This window comes from Boleophthalmus pectinirostris, unplaced genomic scaffold (genome assembly GCF_026225935.1).
Source record: "Boleophthalmus pectinirostris isolate CB_2022bp ecotype Guang Dong unplaced genomic scaffold, ASM2622593v1 HiC_scaffold_19, whole genome shotgun sequence".
Lineage (NCBI taxonomy): Eukaryota > Metazoa > Chordata > Actinopteri > Gobiiformes > Gobiidae > Boleophthalmus > Boleophthalmus pectinirostris.
Window position 1 is genome coordinate 44,185,343 of NW_026571140.1, and position 22,465 is coordinate 44,207,807.

The 22,465-nt window shown below is 46.7% G+C and overlaps 1 protein-coding gene across 3 annotated transcripts in view; it reads right to left on the reverse strand.

Annotated features, from left to right (window-relative positions):
* The window catches only part of LOC110172058 (golgin subfamily B member 1-like), an 82,553-nt gene that overhangs the window by 54,461 nt on the left and 5,627 nt on the right, over positions 1-22,465 (reverse strand). For all 3 annotated transcript variants that reach the window (XM_055154877.1, XM_055154875.1, XM_055154876.1), the window contains exons 4-14: positions 20,245-20,370; positions 18,469-18,576; positions 16,615-16,761; positions 16,374-16,553; positions 16,026-16,148; positions 14,355-14,468; positions 10,981-11,278; positions 9,292-9,407; positions 7,398-7,515; positions 7,215-7,306; positions 5,704-5,854 (exon numbers count right to left, since the gene is read on the reverse strand). In XM_055154877.1, coding sequence (XP_055010852.1) covers positions 5,704-5,854; positions 7,215-7,306; positions 7,398-7,515; positions 9,292-9,407; positions 10,981-11,278; positions 14,355-14,468; positions 16,026-16,148; positions 16,374-16,553; positions 16,615-16,761; positions 18,469-18,576; positions 20,245-20,370 — 1,573 coding nt within the window. The remainder of the gene's footprint in view (positions 1-5,703; positions 5,855-7,214; positions 7,307-7,397; positions 7,516-9,291; positions 9,408-10,980; positions 11,279-14,354; positions 14,469-16,025; positions 16,149-16,373; positions 16,554-16,614; positions 16,762-18,468; positions 18,577-20,244; positions 20,371-22,465) is intronic.

Below are 22,465 nucleotides of genomic sequence, written 5' to 3' on the forward strand. Positions count from 1 at the left end.
CTGACACTGCGAAAAACTTCACCTCGGACCGAAGACGACGTCGGTGGCGGAATTAACGCCCGTCGAGAGTCCGAACGCGGCGAGATCTACCGTTCTGTATCTGCGAGTCGTGAGTAAGGAGCAGGGTTCGCCGTCAGCGTTTGGGCTGCAGAAAAGCATCAAAGCATCAAATCATCAAATTATCAAATCGTTCACCACCGATTATCCCAGCGCCGATTATCCCAGCGCCGATTATCCCAGCGCACGGCCCGGAGAAGGACCAGAGGAAGGACAGAGCGGACGTTAGCAGAGGTTAGATGGTGTTAGACATGAGCAGAGGCAAAGCAGCGTGAGCAGCAGTGACGTGATGTTTCGCTTTGATCAGATGAATCCAGATTTTCTCAGCCTTAAAATTGACTTTCTACGAAGAGTCAGACAGAAGAGCGAGTCTGAGTCTGAGTCTGAGTCTGCGGCTCCACCGTCAACTCTCGCTGTCTGCAGTGTTAGAGATTATTACTGTTAGAATGAAAAAACGATTGTGTTTTTTCTCGGGGGCATTGGAGACGAGCAGGTGTGTCTGTGGACGACTTCTGTCAAAATCTCTTTTCACATTTGTAGATAAACATCAAACTTCGTGTCCTGAATTTATGTCGTCGAGTCACCGATGCCCCAGGATCGCAATTTTTGTCCAGTAATTACAAGTTTAGACCCAAAACCTTAAATTAAACAGGGCTGTAGTCGACTAAACAAGATTCTAGTTCAACTAAAGACGCGAGCTGCTCATCAACTCAACGACTCAGGACTCCGCCCCCTGTGGCTCAGGTGTGTGGCTCAGGTCTCTGTGGCTCAGGTGTGTGGCTCAGGTCTCTGTGGCTCAGGTGTGTGGCTCATGTCTCTGTGGCTCAGGTGTGTGGCTCATGTCTCTGTGGCTCAGGTGTGTGGCTCAGTCTCTCTGTGGCTCAGGTGTGTGGCTCAAGTCTCTCTGTGGCTCAAGTCTCTCTGTGGCTCAAGTCTCTCTGTGGCTCAAGTCTCTCTGTGGCTCAAGTCTCTCTGTGGCTCAAGTCTCTCTGTGGCTCAAGTCTTTGCCGTCTGTGGCTCAAGTCTCTGTGGCTCAAGTCTCTGTGGCTCAAGTCTCTGTGGCTCAAGTCTCTGTGGCTCAAGTCTCTGTGGCTCAAGTCTCTGTGGCTCAAGTCTCTGTGGCTCAGGTCTTTGCCCCCTGTGGCTCTGGTCTGTGGCTCAAGTCTCTGTGGCTCAAGTCTCTGTGGCTCAAGTCTCTGTGGCTCAAGTCTCTGTGGCTCAAGTCTCTGTGGCTCAAGTCTCTGTGGCTCAAGTCTCTGTGGCTCAAGTCTCTGCTGTCTGTGGCTCAAGTCTTTGCCCCCTGTGGCTCAAGTCTTTGCCCTCTGCGGCTCAGGTCTCTGCGGCTCAGGTCTGTGGCTCAGGTCTGCGGCTCAGGTCTGCGGCTCAGAGACTTTAAAGTGGCTCAGTTTGTGTCTGGAGTCTGGAGTTCATCTCTGGTCTGAGACTTTTAGTCCAAAGATCTAGAAAGATCTAGAACGACTCGTTTTAAAAGGAGTTTTGTTCGAGCTGCTGTTGTACTGAATAAACTGTCATCTATTTATCAGTTTTAGTAAATCATCTTGGAAAAAGGTGTTTTTTTATATATTTAATATTTATTGTGATTTTTAGCCATGTTGATGAATGAATGAATTATTTATGGAACAAATCTGTTCTGCACTGGAGCTCTGGAACACTTTAATATTGTGTTTTTCTGTCTTTATTGTTCAGAATGTGGATGAGTGAAATGTGAAATGTGAAATGTGGGACCCGCCGCTCAAATCTGAAAAACTAATTTACCTCCAAGTACGAATAAATCAACTGAACCTAAAGTCCGTCTGTGACATGTTAGTGCCGTATGAACCACCTGCATCAACTCAGGGACCGACCTCCTGCTGTAGACCTGGTTCAGTCCTGGTTCAGTCCTGGTTCAGTCCTGGTTCAGTCCTGGTTCAGTCCTGGTTCAGTCCTGGCTTAGTCCCAGCCTCCTGTTCTGTTTCAGCTGCGTCTGACTGAAAGATTTTCATTTTTCACTCTGCACTCTTCTGTGATAATGTTCTGATGACTGTTTATGTTTTGATAAATTTTGATTTTATTCTCTTTTTTATTCTGTAAAGAACTTTAAATGACTTTGCGTAGATATAAACTTGCCTTGCCTAAAAAGGAGCTGTGGCCAAAGCGCTCCAAACTCTTCTGTATCTCTGACACCTGCAGGGGGCGCTCACGCAAAAAAAAATACTATTAATGCAGAAAAAAAAAAGCACTGGGAAACAGATTCAAAGTTGAGAATCCTGAGTTTAATCTAATTTTTTACAGAGAAACACTCTAAAAACGGCAAATCCTCAGCTCACTCTCTGTCTCTGCTGCTGCCAGAGAAAAAACTCCTAATCTAAAAGAGGAGGTCGACTAACGGACGACTAAACGACTACAGCCCGTTTCTCATTTCCTCCTTTCACGGGTTAGTCCGGAACCTAAACGAGCACAGGTGTAAATAAACCAAAGAATGAGAAGGAAGGAGAGAGAGGGAAGGAAAAGTGTCCGCTGGCGAGTTCAGGCGCCGCGTAGACTCCGGCGGGGCTGGAGTCTACGCGGCGCCTGAACGCACCGCGGGGGGTTCGGGCGCCGCGTAGACTCCTGCGCTCCTGTAAACGTCGGCGGGGCTGGAGTCCACGCGGCGCCTGAACGTTCGGGGGAGGCCTGCATGCACAAAACTGATGGGAAACTGTGTTCTTTAGGCTGCTCCCGTCCCCCCCAGAAACGCAGGGGCCGGAGGAGGCGTGGCCTAAAGGGGCGTGGTTTCCTGCGGGGGGGGGGCGTGGTCTCCGGCGGGGGACGGTCGCGCGACGGACACGCCCCCCGGCAGGACAGAGAAGGAACAGAAACGGGAAAAACAAAAGGAACAAAGGGATGAGTGATGATAAAAGAATGATGCAATGATCGATAATGAGCAGGAATCTGTGCGGCTGCTCGTCCGAGAGGATTTTTCAGCTCAGACCAACGCCAAGGACACGTCTGTTTTCTCTTTCCTCGCTTCCTTCGCCTTGATTCCTCTCCTCAATACGCTCTACTCACGGTTACCGGAAAACGTTTGGAAACATGCAGATGACGACTTCAGGTGTAGTTCCTGTTGGAGCAGGGGATCCCCAGGTTTGACGACCCCAAATTTAAGACGTTTTTAAGACGTTTTTAAGACTATTTAAATGAAAATTAAGACCAACATCACACCCATTATGCGGGCAAAAAAACACCTGATCCAATTCTAATAATGACCAATACTCACTGCTCTAAATAACAAAATACTTTTATTATAAAATCTCATTCAGAACTCATTTATAGTCGTATGTATTGCCTTGTAAAATGGCCAAAAACTAAGCATGGTTTGTGCATCCTCCAAATTAGACGATCATTCTCGTTATGTGATTTCACGTTGTTGTTTTTTTCCCTCTATTTAATGTCACACTGCAGCCCGGTTGAGTTTATGAAAGCTGACGTCATTGTTATTAAAAGCCGGCGTTGCTGCTGGGAAATATTTTGGTTGGAGGCAAGAAACACGATAGCGTCAAACACAGTGTGTAACCTCGCGTATTTCTCCATGATAATGTTAAACTCCTGCTGCATTATCGGACGCACAAATAGAAGCACGGAAGAAGGAAAATGTCTTTTTCGTATTCTGAGTGAAAAGAACCACTAACGGTGAATTAAACGACTTTCAAACATCCGCAGAGCAAACGTAGAAGATCCTAACAAACCGTGGACTCAACAAGTTCAACAACACATCCAGACTCTTGGAGGTTTTCATCTTTTCTGCTGTGAACGGCCCAGGAGTTTCCACCAAGTCATTGTGGATGTCGCCCAAGTGAATATTTGTCCAGGTAGTTGGAGATTCTGACCAGAGTTTGGTTTGGTCCAGACTCTGTCGGGGTTGAAAAGGGTGATTTGTCGTCCGTCGATGTTTATGACCAATTTCTGGTCAAATGGTCTTGGGTCCTCTGCCGTTAGACTGGATAAATAACCGGGATCAATACCCTTTACGTGTTTTCTCGCTCCGTCCGTCATGTTGAATTAGTGTTTCTTGCCGCCGACTAGGGATGGGCATTCGATGAAATTTTCTTAATCAATCGTCGGAAGAATTAACGATTGATTATCGATTAATCATTAACGTTATTATATTAAAATTATCATCATTATTATGACTATCTGCACTAATCTGCATAAATAAATTCAACGACTTATAAACCGTAACGACTCTAGATCCACATCAGCTGTTTGACATTATAATGTGTTTAATTCAGTTTTGTTCAAATCTCACAGAAACAAAACTTAAAACCACATCACTAATTTACATAAACTAAGTGAAGATAAAACTCCAGCTCTTGTGTCGCTGATGTGGTTCAACTTGTGTTGGATTAAAAGACATGACTCAGGTGAATACAGGTCAGTGTGACCAGATTTGTGTTTGTCAAAACCAGGACAGCGTACGGGGGGAGGGGGGCGGGGCCTCGTCATCCACATTGAGCGACTCTCACCTGGAAAAACTTTTTCCCACTGGACACAGAAACATATGTGCTGCTTTATCCACTGTGCACATGGACTCACACTTGTCCCAACGCAACGGAAAGTGTGGAATTTCTTCTACAAATCCTGGTTAAATCCACATTTGTGCTTTGGTTCGTTACAGACTGACCCACTGTTTGTGTCTCGCTCCTTCTGATGCAGAGACACATGTACACACCTGTTTGGTCACGACACACAAACATACATCTGGTTTGTTGATTAAAATTAACGTAATCGATGAAATTCTTAATGATCAATTATCGATTAATCGATTAATCATGCCCATCCCTACCGCCGACTAAAATAATTCCCAGCATGCAACACGCACTTTTGTCAACAATGAAACTCGCCTATTAGGAGATACCAGCTCAAAATGTTCCCAAACAGGGAAAACGTTCTTTTTCTTACTGGCTCCATCGCAAAAAAAAAAAAGAATCTCAGATAGAATGAACCAAACTCGCAATAACCCAAAACCACAAAAATGTTTTAGGTGACTCCGTTGAGTTTCTTTGGCCTTTATGTTTCGAATCATGCGCCAAATCCACAAACAATTTCCTGAAGCGTCACGTGGAACGGGCGGGTCGCGAGGCTTCGAATGTCACCGGTACGAGCCTGGATACGCGCTTCACCAAAGACTACCTCGACACACGCTTCCGAGCCTCCACACGGACGACACATCACGAGCAGCTGCGTCTTCACAACCTGCCAGAGCTTTTCCACGAGGGACGGGACCAGAGCCTTCGTCACCCTGGACCCGGAGTCTCCAAGTCTCCAGCTCACCAAGGGATTTCTGAACTAGACATTTGACTGACAGCCGAAAAATGGAGAATCGAGGAGAGGAGTCGAGGAGAAGGAAGCGTGGAAAGAAAAACGAGACGTGGCCCGAGACTCGTTTACACTTTCTGGTTTGTTGGCTCGGTCTGCTGAACTGATCCACGTAGAAATGTAAGAATATCGTCCCGTCAAAGTTCTACGTGGTCATCGTACATCGTGGTCTGTCACAGTAAATCAAATTATAATCTTTAATTATAAAGCAGACAGAGACATGCCTCCTGTTAGCGCTCTGTGTGTGTGTCTGTGTGTGTGACGTGTGTGTGACATGTGTGTGTGTCTTACCCTCCTTCTCCTCCTCCAGTTGGTTGATGCGCACACTCAGAGCGTTCTTCTCGTCCTGGGCTCGCTCTCGGGCGCTGACGGCCTCGGCCACCATCTCCTGCCACTCCAACACCTGAACCTGAGGGTCGTCTGCACTGCCCGCCTCGCTCGCCTGCGCACACACACACACACACACACACACACACACACACACACACACACCGTCACACACACCGTCAGGGCGACACACACACACACACACACACACACACACACACACCGTCAGGGCGCACACACACACACACACACACACACACACACACACACACACACACACACCGTCAGGGCGCACACACACACACACACCGTCAGGGCGACACACACACACACACACACACACCGTCAGGGCGACACACACACACACACACACACACCGTCAGGGCGACACACACACACACACACACACCGTCAGGGCGACACACACACACACACACACCGTCAGGGCGACACACACACACCGTCAGGGCGACACACACACACACACACACACCGTCAGGGCGACACACACACACACACACACACACACACCGTCAGGGCGCACACACACACACACACACACACACACACCGTCAGGGCGACACACACACACACACACACACACACCGTCAGGGCGACACACACACACACACACACACCGTCAGGGCGACACACACACACCGTCAGGGCGACACACACACACACACCGTCAGGGCGACACACACACACACACACACACACCGTCAGCGCGTCAGGGCGACACACACACACACACCGTCAGGGCGACACACACACCGTCAGGGCGCACACACACACACACCGTCAGGGCGACACACACACACACCGTCAGGGCGACACACACACCGTCAGGGCGACACACACACACACACACACACACCGTCAGGGCGACCGTCAGGGCGACACACACACACACACACACACACACCGTCAGGGCGCACCGTCAGGGCGACACACACACACACACACACACACACCGTCAGGGCGCACACACACACACACACACACACACACACCGTCAGGGCGACACACACACACACACACACACACCGTCAGGGCGGTCAGGGCGACACACACACACACACACACACACCGTCAGGGCGACACACACACACACACACCGTCAGGGCGACACACACACACACACACACACACACACACACACACCGTCAGGGCGACACACACACACACACACACACCGTCACACCGTCAGGGCGACACACACACACACCGTCAGGGCGACACACACACACACCGTCAGGGCGACACACACACACACACCGTCAGGGCGACACACACAACATCAGGGCGACACGCACGGGGAGGGCACCTGGCACACAGGGAGGGCACCTGGCACACGGGGAGGGCACCTGGCACACGGGAGGGCACCTGGCACACGGGGAGGGCACCTGGCACACGGGGAGGGCACCTGGCACACGGGGAGGGCACCTGGCACACGGGGACATGTTTTTTTGTACCTGTGACGTGGCTCTCTTGGTGAACTGCTCCAGGTCGGCCTGTAGTGTTCTCTGCTGCTCCTCGTACAAAACCAGTTTGGCCTCGAGCATTTCTGAAACCAGACGACAAAGAAATAAGACAACACATCTGGGAGGGCATCTGACACACGGGGTAAAGAGGAGGGGCGTGGGAGGGCATCTGACCGTTTTTGGCTCTGAGTTCTTGGTAGTGTTCCAGTTTCCAGAGGTTTTCTTCCCGCTCCTCCTCCAGCGCCGTGATCTGAGCCTGAAGAGCGTCCAGGTCTGGAGACGCAGATCCAGCCTGGACACAGCAGCACGACACAGACAACGAAAACTTAAACCGGAGACGGGGCAGAAGGTTCCGGTGAATTAAAGGTTTAAAGACGGAGGATTTATGGAGCATTAACTGTAACATGTCACATATGTAGATCACCAAGTTACTTACATGTTAATACGCTGTGATTACAGAGACATGAACCATAAACCAGGTAAACAAATCTGCAACGACAGTTACACAGCAAAGTCCACCTGAGACATCACACCTGAACCAGCCAAGGTCCAACCACCGTCTCATCTGTCTCTGTCTAAAGTGAAACTGTCCACCCCATGAGAGGTCTGACCCTGAAGGACACCAGCTCCAGAGGGTCTGACCCTGAAGGACACTGGCTCCACAGGGTCTGAAGGACACCAGCTCCAGAGGGTCTGAAGGACACCAGCTCCAGAGGGTCTGAAGGACACCAGCTCCAGAGGGTCTGAAGGACACCAGCTCCAGAGGGTCTGACCCTGAAGGACACCGGTTCTCGAGGGTTTATAGGACAACGGCTCCAAAGGGTCTGACCCTGAAGGACACTGGCTCCACAGGGTCAAAAGGACATTGGCTCCAAAGGGTTGAAGGACACCGGCTCCATATAGTCTAAAGGACACTGGCTTCAAAGGGTCTGAAGGACATAAGCTTCAAAGGGTCTGCCCCTGAAGAACATCAGCTCCAGATGGTCTAAAGGATATTGGCTTCAAAGGGTCTGCCCCTGAAGAACATCAGCTACAGATGGTCTAAAGGACACCGGCTCCAGAGGGTCTGACCCCGAAGGACACCGGCAGAGGGTCTGACCCCGAAGGACAGGGGTCTGACCCCGAAGGACACCGGCTCCAGAGGGTCTGACCCCGAAGGACACCGGCTCCAGAGGGTCTGACCCCGAAGGACACCGGCTCCAGAGGGTCTGACCCCGAAGGACACCGGCTCCAGAGGGTCTGACCCCGAAGGACACCGGCTCCAGAGGGTCTGACCCCGAAGGACACCGGCTCCAGAGGGTCTGACCCCGAAGGACACCGGCTCCAGAGGGTCTGACCCCGAAGGACACCTGAAGGACACCGGCTCCAGAGGGTCTGACCCCGAAGGACACACCGGTCTGAAGGACACCGGCTCCAGAGGGTCTGACCCCGAAGGACACCGGCTCCAGAGGGTCTGACCCCGAAGGACACCGGCTCCAGAGGGTCTGACCCTGAAGGACACCGGCTCCAGAGGGTCTGACCCTGAGCTACTTGCTGGCACAGATGGATGGATAATATTTCCAGGTCATTATGTAACACTGGGTTTGGCTCATATTTGATTCATAAAGAGAGGCTTAAACGGGCCACAAAGAAAAGAAACAAATGCAGAAAAAGCTGATGATAAAAAGGAAAAACTACAGGAATTAGTTTTGTTGTGTTTGCGCTAACGTTAGCATTAGCTTTAGCATCACGCACAACGCCACAAACTAAACGTGTTTTTGTGAATCACTGAGGTGATGAGGTGTGATCACGAGGATATAAGGTACGATTTTATTCATTAAGAAAACTGTTGTGTTTGTGCGTCATCAGTGTGTCACAGCGACTCTGACTCTGGACCCGGACCTGGACCCAGGGGCCGCTCCACAGACCTGCTCCTCGGCCCCTGGAGAACCGCATCAGGGGAAAAGAGGCGTAAGGGCATTTGTGTTTTTAGACACTACCTCAGAAGTTATTGTTTAAAATCGGCTGAGTTAACAAAGTAAAGTTCCACAGTTTAAAGATGTTCTGTGCAGGAGTTTGCGTTGGTCACCTGGCTCCTCCTCAGCTCCTCCTCCAGCTGTTTGATCCTGGATTTGGACCAGGCCTTTATCTTCAGGAACTTTGCTTCAGATTTATTCGCCTCCTCCGTCTTCTCCTTCACTTTAGCTGAAAAATACAAACAAAGAATTCAGAACCAAAAGAAAGTAGAACCATATATTTAAGCTTAACACTCCTCAAAAACAACTAATTTTGACCTTGAACGTATTCAACGAGTCCACGGAAACAGAGTAAAAGTTAAAATCATCTCCACGGAAACAAGCAGGCCAAATCAGAGTTAGGTTTGTGGAGAGGCGAGCTCACTCACGCACAGTAAGGACGCATGTTTATCAGAGCAATAAAAACGATTAAAAAACACACTTGCGATGCAGGTAACAACTGGAACACAGATTTATTCTTAATTATAAAACACAGGACATGACGCCACGTTGTTTATGGTTTAATTTTTAAATTTTTTTTTTTACAAGTTTCATTTGCGCAGAAATCGAGTGGGTTTAAACCTAAAAGCACTCTCCCTGATCTCAAATCAGTTCTTGTTTTCTTTCAGATTTGATTCGTTGTAGATTCTTTAATTCTGCTCTCTTCTTCTTCTTAATTCTTCTTCTTAGTTTCATGATAATTATTTATATTTTGATTTGTTTGTATTGTGATCCATCGTATTTTACGGACTATAAGTCGCTCCGGAGTGTAAGTCGCACCAACCAAAAAATGTGTAATGAAGAAGAAAAAAACACATACAAGTCGCATTTTTGGGGTGAAATTTATTTTATAAAATCAGAGACCAGGAACCGACATTTTAATGTTAAAAGCCCAGTTATAGTAATAATAGAAATAGAAAAGAACAGGCTCCACTAGATTCTTCATCCTCTGTGTCACTTCTCAGTTTTAAGTCTCGTCTTAAGACCCTTTTATTCCCTGACTTTTAATATCACGTGAGTTGTGTGGTCCTCTGTCTTTTTTTTTTTTAGTTTGATCTTTTTATTTGTTTTATTTTTATTTTTTTTTATTGTTTTATTAGTTTATTTTTTTAATTTATTTATTTTTAATTTATTTATTGTTTTATTTATGTATTTATTTATCTATTTATTTATTGTTTTATTTATTGTTTTTATCTATTTTTTTAGTACTGCTTTTATGCATTGATTTTATTTATTTATTTATTGTTTTTATTTATAGTTTTATTTATTGTTTTTATCTATTTTTTAGTACTGCTTTTATTTATTTATTTATTTATTGTTTTATTTATTGTTTTTATCTTTTTTTTAGTACTGCTTTTATGTATTGATTTTATTATTTTTGTTCATTTTACTATAATTTTATTTAGTTTAGTTTCTTAATTTCTGTTGATTTTTTTTTTTTTTTTTTTTTTTAAGTAAAATGTTTATGTTATAGTTTATCTGAAGAACTGTTCACATGTGACCTTCACAGTCTGTTCTTCTCTCTTCAATTGTTTTTACTACAACTCGACTTTACACAGGAAATATCTGCTCCTGATCTCTCATTTTCTAAAATACATTTCACCCAAAAAGTGCGACTTATATGTTTTTTTCTTCTTCATTACGCATTTTTTGGCTGGTGCGACTTCCAAAAAAATACGGTCATGTTTTTCTTATTCTGTAAAACATTTTAAATTATTTTGTGTAAGAACGGTGCTGTGTAAATAAACTGGTGCAGGACTTACCCTCCAGCTGAGTGATCCTCTTCTCCGTCTTTTCCGGGCTCTTTGTCTCCGTCTCCCCCTCGTCCCTCCTCTTCTCCTCCGTCCCCTCCTCCCTCCTCCTCTCCTCCACCCTCTGCAGTATCTCCTGTTGCGTTCTGGAGATTTCCTCTTGGTGCAGGTCCTTCATCCTCTGCACCTCGCTCTGGTGTTTCTCCATGAGGTCTCTGATCTGAGCTTTCATCACGTGTCTCTCCGCCTCCGTCTTAGACTCCAGACTCTTCTGCTCCACCTGGACGCGCTTCAGACGCTCCAGCAGCTCCTGGAAACATGTCGGCGACGTTACGAGCACGTCCACACCGCCACAGAGCTCTAAAAGTTATTTAGTATCGTCACGATACGACAGTTTCAAACTTTATCTCGATACAAAGGAACAGATTTGATACTCAAACGGATTCTGATGAAACAGTGAGAATAAAAACAAAAAAACACTTCAATACTAGTTTAAGTATCGATTTGCATCTGATTTTTGATACTTTTGACAAAACTGTTTGGTACCAGTGACATAGTTGGAGACGTTCTGATCCTGACTAACCTGGACTAAACCAGGACTAAACCCGGGACTCAACCCGAGACTAAACCCAGGACTAAACCTGGGACTCAACCAGGGACTCCACCAGAGACTAAACCAAGGACTAAAAATGAGACTAAACCAGAGACTAAACCAGGAACTGAACAAGGGACTCAACCTGAGACCTAAACCTGGACCAAACCAGGGACCAAACCAGGGACTAAACCTGGGACCAAACCAGGGACTAAACCTGGGACCAAACCAGGGACTAAACCTGGGACCAAACCAGGGACCAAACCAGGGACCAAACCAGGGACTAAACCTGGGACCAAACCAGGGACCAAACCAGGGACTAAACCTGGGACTAAACCAGGGACTAAACCTGGGACCAAACCAGGGACCAAACCAGGGACTAAACCTGGGACCAAACCAGGGACCAAACCAGGGACTAAACCTGGGACCAAACCAGGGACTAAACCTGGGACCAAACCAGGGACTAAACCAGGGACTAAACCTGGAAACCAGGGACACAACCTGAGACCAAACCAGGGACTAAACCAGGGACTAAACCAGGGACTAAACCTGGGACCAAACCAGGGACTAAACCAGGGACTAAACCTGGGACCAAACCAGGGACTAAACCTGGGACCAAACCAGGGACTAAACCAGGGACTAAACCAGGGACTAAACCTGGGACTAAACCAGGGACTAAAACTAAACCAGGGACTAAACCAGGGACTAAACCAGGGACTAAACCAGGGACTCAAACCAGGAACTGAACAAGGGACTCAACCTGAGACCAAACCAGGGACTAAAAGGGACTAAACCAGGGACTAAACCTGGGACTAAACCTGGGACTAAACCAGGGACTAAACCTGGGACTAAACCTGGGACTAAACCTGGGACTAAACCTGGGACTAAACCAGGACTAAACCAGGGACTCAACTAGGGACTCAACCTGAGACCAAACCAGGGACTAAACCAGGGACTAAACCAGGGACTAAACCAGGGACTAAACCTGGGACTAAACCTGGGACTAAACCTGGGACTAAACCTGGGACTAAACCAGGGACTAAACCTGGGACTAAACCAGGGACTAAACCTGGGACTAAACCAGGGACTAAACCAGGGACTAAACCTGGGACTAAACCAGGGACTAAACCTGGGACTAAACCAGGGACTAAACCAGGGACTAAACCTGGGACTAAACCAGGGACTAAACCAGGGACTAAACCAGGGACTAAACCAACTAAACCAGGGACTAAACCAGGGACTAAACCAGGGACTAAACCAGGGACTAAACCAGGGACTAAACCTGGGACTAAACCAGGGACTAAACCAGGGACTAAACCTGGGACTAAACCTGGGACTAAACCAGGGACTAAACCAGGGACTAAACCAGGGACTAAACCCGACTCTGAACCCAAGACTCAACCAGGGACTAAACCCGAGACAAAACCAAGGACTGAACCAGGGACTCAACCAGAGACGAAACCCGAGACTAAAGCAAGGACTAAACCAAGGACTAAACCCGGGACTAAACCCAAGAATAAACCCGAGACAAAACCCGAGACTCAAGCCGGGACTCAAGCCGGGACTAAACTCAAGAGTAAACCCGAGCCTAATACAGGAACTGAACCCGAGGCTAAACCAGGGACTAAACCCGAGACTAAATCAGAGACTAAATCAGAGACAAAACCCGAGACAAAACCCGAGACTAAACCCGAGACTAAACCCGAGACTAAACCCGAGACTAAACCCGGAACTCAACCCGGGACTCAACCCGGGACTCAACCCGGGACTCAACCCGGGACTCAACCCGGGACTCAACCAGAGATTAAACCCAAGACTAAAACAGGGACTAAAGGCTCTAATAGAAAGCTGTGTTCAGACGGTGAACTCTGTGCGTCGAGTTTAAATTCTCCTTGGACGCGCCTCAAGTATTTTCAGTAAGTAAAGGTTCGAACGAGAGACGAGAGTTTTTCGAGAGTCTGAACACATCTTAAAAAGAGGATTTATAAAAGGGTATAAAGCTTTAGTTTTTGTTTGTGTTTTGCTGCTTCTGCTGCGGCTGCGACTTGAGCATAAAAGCTGCCAACTCTGTAGTTTAGATCTGTACAAAAATGTTCTGAAATATGATTCTTGTATTCGTTCGTCAGTTCTTCTGGACGTGTTTAAATGTTTGAACTCTGGAACTGAATCCTTTTATTAAAACATAAACCCTAAATCTCATCACCATCTCCATATTTGTCAGAAAAATTGCAATTATCTACACTACCGGTCAAAAGTTTTAGAACGCCACACTTTTTCCTTTTATTTATTTTAATTTTTTTACTGTTTTCTGTCGACCAAAACGTTTTCTAAACTTTTAAATGACGTGTGTGTCGACCTCTGTCAGACAGAACAGCTGAACTCACTCGTGGCTCGTTCTTTTTACAACACAAATCAAATATTGTTCAGAAAGTTCTTCCCAAGTCTGTTGCAGAAGTTTCCATAAATGTGTGACACTTGTCGGTCGCTTCACTCTTCAGTCTTCAGCTCGATGGGTTTAAGTCTGGACTCTCTGCTGCTGCTGGACACTCAAGGTTTTCAAGTTTTACCATCTTGTTCTTTTTTCCTGAGGTCGTTTTGGCAGAGCTTGGACTTGTGTTTAGTTATTTTATCTTTTTTTTAACCTCTGTCTTTTCAGTTTTTACCTTTGTTCCATTTCAAGCGACTCACTGGACTTGCACGACTTGAATTGCAGTAAATAACTAGAAAAATCAGGGTGTTCTAAAAGGTTTTCTGGTCCTGCTTAGCTCCAGAGACGCAGGTGCTGTGGACTGACCTTGATCTGCCCGTCCCTGGTGTCCACCTCTCCCTGAAGAACATCGATCACCTGGTTTTTACCCAGAAGCACCTCCTCTTTCTCGTGGAGCTTCTGTTTGAGAGCCTTCAAAAGCTGCAGGAAAAACAACACGTCACATCAATCAATCAATCAATAAATCTGTGTTAAAGCTGCACTGTGTAACTTCTCGGCTGGGGGTCCGTCTATGCTATTGCTCCTCCTGGAATGTCCCACAGTGTGACATTAAACGGCTCCACTTTGCATTTATTCAATTACAGGTGGTTTAATAGCTCAAAAATCCCTAGAACAGCAGGCATTCTGACCTGGAACTTGGTCTGGTTTGGTCTTCGTGAAGATAGAAAGGTTTAATGTCGTACTGTGAAACATTCCAGACAAAGCAATGACATCTCCATGGAGAAAAGCGTCTGATGGAGCCTCCACCAGAAGATGTTCACCGTTACAGGAGTTACCAGATAGTCTTTTCTGCACTGTGAAGAGTCTAGACCGGTGATATTCAATATTTTTTTCACAAAAGCCACAGTGGAAGATCAAAATCAAAAGGAGAGCCTCTTATAAATTAAAAAAACATAAATAAACTCAACTTTACAACATATAAACCAGGGGTGTTCACACTTTTTCATCATGTGAGCTTCTTACAAAATGACCAAGTCAAAATGATCGACCTAATACAAAGTCAAGCAAACTGCACTGAAACACTCTGTGGCCCTTTTTTTGACCCTCCCCCACAGTTTGAGAACCTCTTCTTTAAGAGAACTTCCTCTGGCACTTTACACAAAACTGTAAAAAAAGTGAAGGAAGATTTTTAAACCTGTTTTTTAAAGTTCCAAACTGGAGTTTCATTCTTTTCTGGTTTTGCAGTGATATTTACCAGCCTCTGCACGTTTACCAAACCAAACGCACATCGTGACAAACACAGATGCATTTGTCACTTTTGTTAGACAAACTTCAGCCAAATGTGGCAGTAGGTCTGTTCTGTAGATCCGCTCTATGCTGTAGACCTGCTTTGTGCCAACACTGGAACACAAATTTAGACTGGTTTTTGCTTCACGTTTGGTCTTGCTCTTCTAATCAGCCGCACTGTGGGAGGGGCTTGTGTTGGCTGTACGCAGGAAGGAGCGAGAGCGTGAAAAGGCGAGGGGCGGCGTGCTGACGTGAGGCAGGTGGACAGGTAGGATGTTTAGGAAGTTGAACCTGCCCTGTGACGCACGCTGGTACACGAGGGCACACGCTGTCGCAGACGAGCCGTGCATAGGGAGCGTGTGTGTTTGTGATGCGCCGTAGAGTCTCCGCGGGTTTCAAATGAGCGCACAGGCTGAACTGAGACGCCCCACACGCTCCTGCACCCGCTACAAGTTTATTACCAACAGCAGCGGCCGGAATGAAATATGATCACACTTGTTGAGTGTCAGACCTCGAGTGAGAGACAAGACCGAGTCCAAACACGAGTCCGAGACGAGACACGGCGATGTACCCACACGACTTTGGCGATCGACGTATTAAGCACCCCTGATATAAACTGTAACCACTCTAGAGCCACATCAGCCCGTTTGACATTATCATGTGTTTAATGAAGCTGTGACACTTTTGTTTATGTTTTACACAAACTAAACTTAAAACCACATGACTCATTTGAAAATGAGCTTCGTTTACCTGCTCCAAGTCTGCGCTGGCGTCAGATTTGGCGGCGAGTCTGAAAAGTTCCTGTTCGTGCATCTGGCTCATCTCCATCAGCTGGTTGTCCTTCTGCAGAATGATGTCTTTGAACGTCTGGATCTGCAAGAACAACAAATATGAGAAAGGGTAAGAGAAGGTACAGAGGGTCAGAGGGCAGAGGAAGGTCAGAGCAGAGAAGGTCAGAGGAGCAGAAGGTCAGAGCAGAGAAGGTCAGAGAGAAGGTCAGAAGAGAAGGTCAGAGGAGCAGAGGAGCAGGTCAGAGGAGCAGAAGAGAAGGTCAGAGGAGCAGAGGAGAAGGTCAGAGGAGCAGAGGGTCAGACATACATTTTGTTTGTACATGTCTTCCTTCTTGGTGAACTGCTCCTGCTCTGTGGACAGCAGTTCCTTGAGGCTCTCCGACTGTTCCTGGAGGAGGCTGTACCGTTCTTCCGCTTCCCCGATTTTCTTCGTCAAATTCTGGACCAGATTCTGAAGGTCCACCAGAGAGCCGCCGTTCTCCGTCTCCTGAAGAACAAACCAAATGAGACCACCGTGTTACAGTCGCGTCACGTTATCGCGTCTTTACCTTCGGCGGCGCTGTGGGCTGCTCTCCTCCCATCGCGGTCTGCAGGTGCACGATGTACGCCTCCTTTTCCGCCAGCTTCCTGTCCTTCTCCGTGAGCATCTGATCCATCTCCTCCCCGCGCCGAAACCAAGACGACAGCTCCTCCCGCTGCAAAAACGAAACGGAAAGATGAAGAAAAACTTTAAAGTCCCTGTATTATGAAAAATTGACTCTTGTGAGCTTTAAATCATGTTCTAACGCCGTTTCTCCTCAAAAACAGACCTGGAGTGGTTCTGGATAATTCCTCATGGTTCTGTTAGCTCTAGTTTCCTCTTTTCAAATGCATCTTTAGTTCCTGGTCTCTCTATATTTGAGATTTTAATTTTATTTTTACCTTGATGTTTAATTTTATTTTTACCTCAATGTTAAATTTTATTTTTTTACCTTGATTATTGAATTTTATTTTTACCTTGATGTTTAATTTAATTTTTAACCTTGATTATTAATTTTTATTTTATCTTATATCATTTTTTATTTTACCTTAATTTTATTTTTACTTGATGTTTAGTTTTATTTTTACCTCGATGTTTACTTTGATTTTTACCTTGATTAATTATTTTATTTTTACTTTGATGAGTAAACTTATTTTTACCTTGATGCTTAGTTTTATTTTTACTTGATATTTAGTTTGATTTTTATCTTGATTTCATTTTTACTTTTACCTCATTGTTTGTTTAATTTTATTTTTTACCTTGATTATTTATTTTATTTTTACCTCAATGTCGAGTTAAGGTTGACTTGATGTTTAATTTAATTTTTAACTTTGGTTATTAATTTTATTTTTATCTTATATCATTTTTAATTTTACCTTAATTTTATTTTTACTTTGATGTTTAGTTTTATTTTTACTTCGATGTTTTGTTTTATTTTTACCTTGATTTTTATTTTTACTTTGATGATTAACCTTATTTTTACCTTGATGCTTAGTTTTATTTTTATTTTCATATTATTTTTATTTTTATCTTGATATCATTTTTAACTTTACCTCGATGTTTAATTTTATTTTTATTTTGATATTATTTTTATTTTGACCTCGATATTTAGTTTTATTTTTACCTTGATGTTTAATTCTATTTTTACTTGATGTTTAGTTTGATTTGTACCTTGGTGTTTAGTTTTATTTTTACTTGGTGTTTAGTTTTATTTTTACTTGGTGTTTAGTTTTATTTTTACTTGGTGTTTAGTTTTATTTGTACCTTGGTGTTTAGTTTGATTTGTACCTTGGTGTTTAGTTTGATTTTTACTTGGTGTTTAGTTTGATTTGTACCTTGGTGTTTAGTTTGATTTTTACTTGGTGTTTAGTTTGATTTGTACCTTGGTGTTTAGTTTGATTTTTACTTGGTGTTTAGTTTGATTTGTACCTTGGTGTTTAGTTTGATTTTTACTTGGTGTTTAGTTTGATTTTTACTTTGTTTAGTTTTTATTTGTACCTTGGTGTTTAGTTTGATTTTACTTGGTGTTAGTTTGATTTTTACTTGGTGTTTAGTTTTATTTGTACCTTGGTGTTTAGTTTGATTTGTACCTTGGTGTTTAGTTTTGATTTGTACCTGGTGTTTAGTTTGATTTGTACCTTGGTGTTTAGTTTGATTTGTACCTTGGTGTTTAGTTTGATTTTTACTTGGTGTTTAGTTTGATTTTGTACTTTGTTTTTGATTTTTACTTGGTGTTTATTGTTGTGTTTAGTTTGATTTGTACCTTGGTGTTTAGTTTGATTTGTACCTTGGTGTTTAGTTTGATTTGTACCTTGGTGTTTAGTTTGATTTGTACCTTGGTGTTTAGTTTGATTTGTACCTTGGTGTTTAGTTTGATTTGTACCTTGGTGTTGAGCTCCTGGTCCCTCTGGTTCAGCGTCTGCTCCAGCTCCTCCACCTTCTTCTTCAGCAGCACCACCTTCCCTCGAGCGGCTTGGTCTGCGCCGTCGCCCTGAGCACAAACCAAACACAAACACACGACGTCACCCACAATATCCACCCAAGTCTAAAAATAACAACAATAATAATAATAATAAGTATGCAAATAAAATAATAACTGTAAAACATAATACAGTACAAGACAAAGAAACACCTGTTGTTCTCTTGTTTGTTTTGTTGTAGGTTTGAGGATGGAGTTGTAAATAGGAGACAGATGATGTCTGGGTCCATTTCTGTTTAAAGGATTTTCTAAACGGTTCTGTTTCCCTGTGCATATGAATCCGTGTATCATTCGGTCATTCGTTTTTCAATATAAAACCAAAAATAAGAAAATGAAAAAACAACAGTTTTCTTCATTATTTGTCTCCAAAACCAAAATGAAAAAAAGCGATAACGATTAGTTTTTTTCAGTTTTCAATTTTGTGTTTAAATGAACAATGGAAAAAACGGATAACGGCCAATTTCCGTTTACGTGACTTCAGTGACTGTGATGCCGGACTTTTGCACCGCGTACGGACTGAACCAGGACTGATCCAGGTCCAGGACCAGACCGGGACCAGGGCGGACTCCGAGCTTTGACTCCGAGCCTCAGCTTCGAGCTCCGGCCCTGCTGTGGGCTCTGAGCCTCCGGTCTGCTCCTAGTCTTGTCTCGGTCTCAGGCCTGTTCTGGTCCCGGTCTGGTCCCGGACCTGGTCTATTTGAACCAAAAGCTCTTAGTTCAGTTCGTTTTCGTTGGTGTGAAAGCGTCAGTCGGATGCTTTGCACCACCTCGGAACCAGTCGTGGTTCTTGAGCGCGTAGGACCGGAGCAGCCCGTCCGGACCTGTAGTCTCACTTTCCCTGCACGGAACCAGCGCGCATACGATGACACGGAACCGCTCGGACCGCTGGTCTCGGTCTCAGTTCCGCTCTGGTCCCGGTCTGGTCTCGGACCTGGATCAGTCCTGGTTCAGTCCGTACGCAGTGCAAAAGTTCGGTATCGCAGTCACTGAAGTCACGTAAACGGGCCGTTATCCGTTTTTTCCATTTTTCATTTAAAAACAAAATAGAAAACTGACGTCTCCGCCTAAAAGGACCTCAGTCCGCCGTCCGTCTCCGCCTAAAAGGACCTCAGTCTGCCGTCCGTCTCCGCCTAAAAGGACCTCAGTCTGCCGTCCGTCTCCGCCTAAAAGGACCTCAGTCTGCCGTCCGTCTGCGCCTAAAAGGACCTCAGTCTGCCGTCCGTCTGCGCCTAAAAGGACCTCAGTCTGCTGTACGTCTCCGCCTAAAAGGACCTCAGTCTGCCGTCCGTCTGCGCCTAAAAGGACCTCAGTCTGCTGTACGTCTCCGCCTAAAAGGACCTCAGTCTGCCGTACGTCTCCGCCTAAAAGGACCTCAGTCCGCCGTACGTCTCCGCCTAAAAGCCTCAGGTCAGTCTTTTGAGGACAGTGAGGTACAGATCTGAGCCAGAGAAAAGAATTGGTTTGAGACGGGAGGTAGAGAAGATATTTTAGTTAAGAAAGAGAATCTTTCTTTAAAGTCTGTCTCATCCAACACCATCTGCTCTCCACCACAGGACGTCAAAATAAAATAAAATAAAATAACTCCCCTTGTGGATCAATAAAGTTTGTCTGAGTCTAAAGCACTCTGAGGCCCTCTTGTAGTGAGTGTGTGTCTGTGTGTGTGTGTGTAGCAGACAGTACCTTCTTGGGTGAGGGCGCCCCCTGGTGTTTCTTCAGCTCCTCCAGCTGAGAGCTCAGAGACGTGACTTTGGCTTTGTTCTGGAGACGGAGCTTTGACAGTTTGGCCTCACACGACTCTTTCTCTGCCTGAAAAACACACAAACACAAACACACAAAAACACACACACACACACACATGCACACAAACACACACACACACACACACAAACATAAACACACACACACAAACATAAACACACACACACAAACACACACACACACAAACACACAAACAAACACAGAATAAAAAACTATTCTGCTTTAAAAAGTCCATGTAAACACTTAAATCTTAATGAAAATTATTATTCTGATTATATGATAGCAGTAATAGTATTTGTAGTAGTTTTAATAGTAATAGTAGCAGTAGTAGCTCCTCCTTGAACCGTCACCTTATCGTGGTGGAGGGGTTTGATGCCCGAATGATCCCAGGAGCTATGTTGTCGGGGGCTTCATGCCCCTGGTCGGGTCACCCAAGGCAAACAGGTCCGGGGGGACGGGTCAGACGAAGAACGGTTCAGAAGCCCCTATGATGAGTGTACGAGCAAGGCCAGTTACGTCGCCCGGATTGGCGTCACCGGGGCCTCACCCTGGAGCCAGGCCTGGGGTGGGTGCTCGCCAGCGAGCGCCTGGTGGCCGAGCCTCCCCCCACGGGGCTCGGCCGGGCTTAGCCCGAAGGAGCGACGTGGGGCCGTCCTCACGTGGGCCCACCACCCGCAGGAGGATCCATATGGGGCCGGTGCAGAGAGATCTGGGCGGCAGTCGACGGCGGGGGCCTCGACGACCGGATCTCCGGACATGGAGACTGTGGCTCTGGGGACATGGAATGTCACCTCGCTGGGGGGAAGGAGCCTGAGCTTGTGCGGGAGGTTGAGCGTTACCGACTAGATATAGTCGGCCTCACCTCCACGCACAGTTTGGGCTCTGGAACCCAACTCCTTGAGAGGGGCTGGACTCTCCATTTCTCTGGCGTTGGCCGCGGGGAGCGGCGGCGGGCTGGTGTGGGCTTATAGCCCCACAGCTCAGTCGCTGTGTGTTGGAGTTCACCCCGGTGAACGAGAGGGTCGCGTCCCTGCGCCTTCGGGTCGGGGACAGGTCTCTCACTGTGGTGTCGGCCTACGGGCCGAACAGCAGTGCAGAGTACTCGAGTACCCGGCCTTCTTGGAGTCCTTGGGAGGGGTACTAGACAGTGCACCGACCGGGGACTCCGTTGTTCTCCTGGGGGACTGCAACGCCCACGTGGGCAACGACAGTGACACTTGGAGAGGGGTGATTGGGAGGAACGGCCTCCCCGATCTGAACCCGAGCGGTGTTTTGTTATTGGACTTCTGTGCTAGTCACAGTTTGTACATAACAAACACCATGTTCGAGCACAAGGGTGTCCATAAGTGCACGTGGCACAAGGACACCCTAGGCCGGAGGTCGATGATCGACTTTGTCGTCGTGTCATCTGATCTCCGGCCGCGTGTCTCGGACACTCGGGTGAAGAGAGGGGCTGAGCTGTCAACTGATCACCACCTGGTTGTGAGTTGGGTTCGCTGGCGGAGGAGGAAGCCGGAAAGACCTGGCAGGCCCAAGCGTGTAGTGAGGGTCTGTTGGGAACGTCTGGCGGAGCCTCTGTCAGAGGGACCTTCAACTCGCACCTCCGGGAGGACTTCTCCCGGATTCCGGGGGAGGCCGGAGATATGGAGTCCGAGTGGGCTTCATTCTCGGCCTCTATTGTCAATGCAGCTGCTCGGAGCTGTGGGCGTAAGGTCTGTGGTGCCTGTCGCGGCGGCAACCCCAGAACCCGGTGGTGGACACCGGAAGTAAGGGATGCTGTCAAGCTGAAGAAGGAGTCCTATCGGGCCTTGCTGGCTCGGGGGACTCCTGAGGCAGCTGACAGGTACCGGCGGGCCAAGCGTGCTGCAGCCCATGTGGTCGCGGAGGCAAAAACTGGGAGGAGTTCGGAGAGGCCATGGAGGAGGATTATCGGACGGCCTCAAAGAGATTCTGGCAAACCGTCCAGCGCCTCAGGAGGGGAAAGCAGTTCTTCACCAACACTGTTTACAGTGCGGGGGGAGAGCTGCTGACCTCGACTGGGGACGTTGTCCGGCGGTGGAAGGAAAACTTTGAGGATCTCCTCAATCCCACCGTCACGTCCTCCAAGGAGGAGGCCGAGGCTGGGGACTCGGAGGCGGACTCA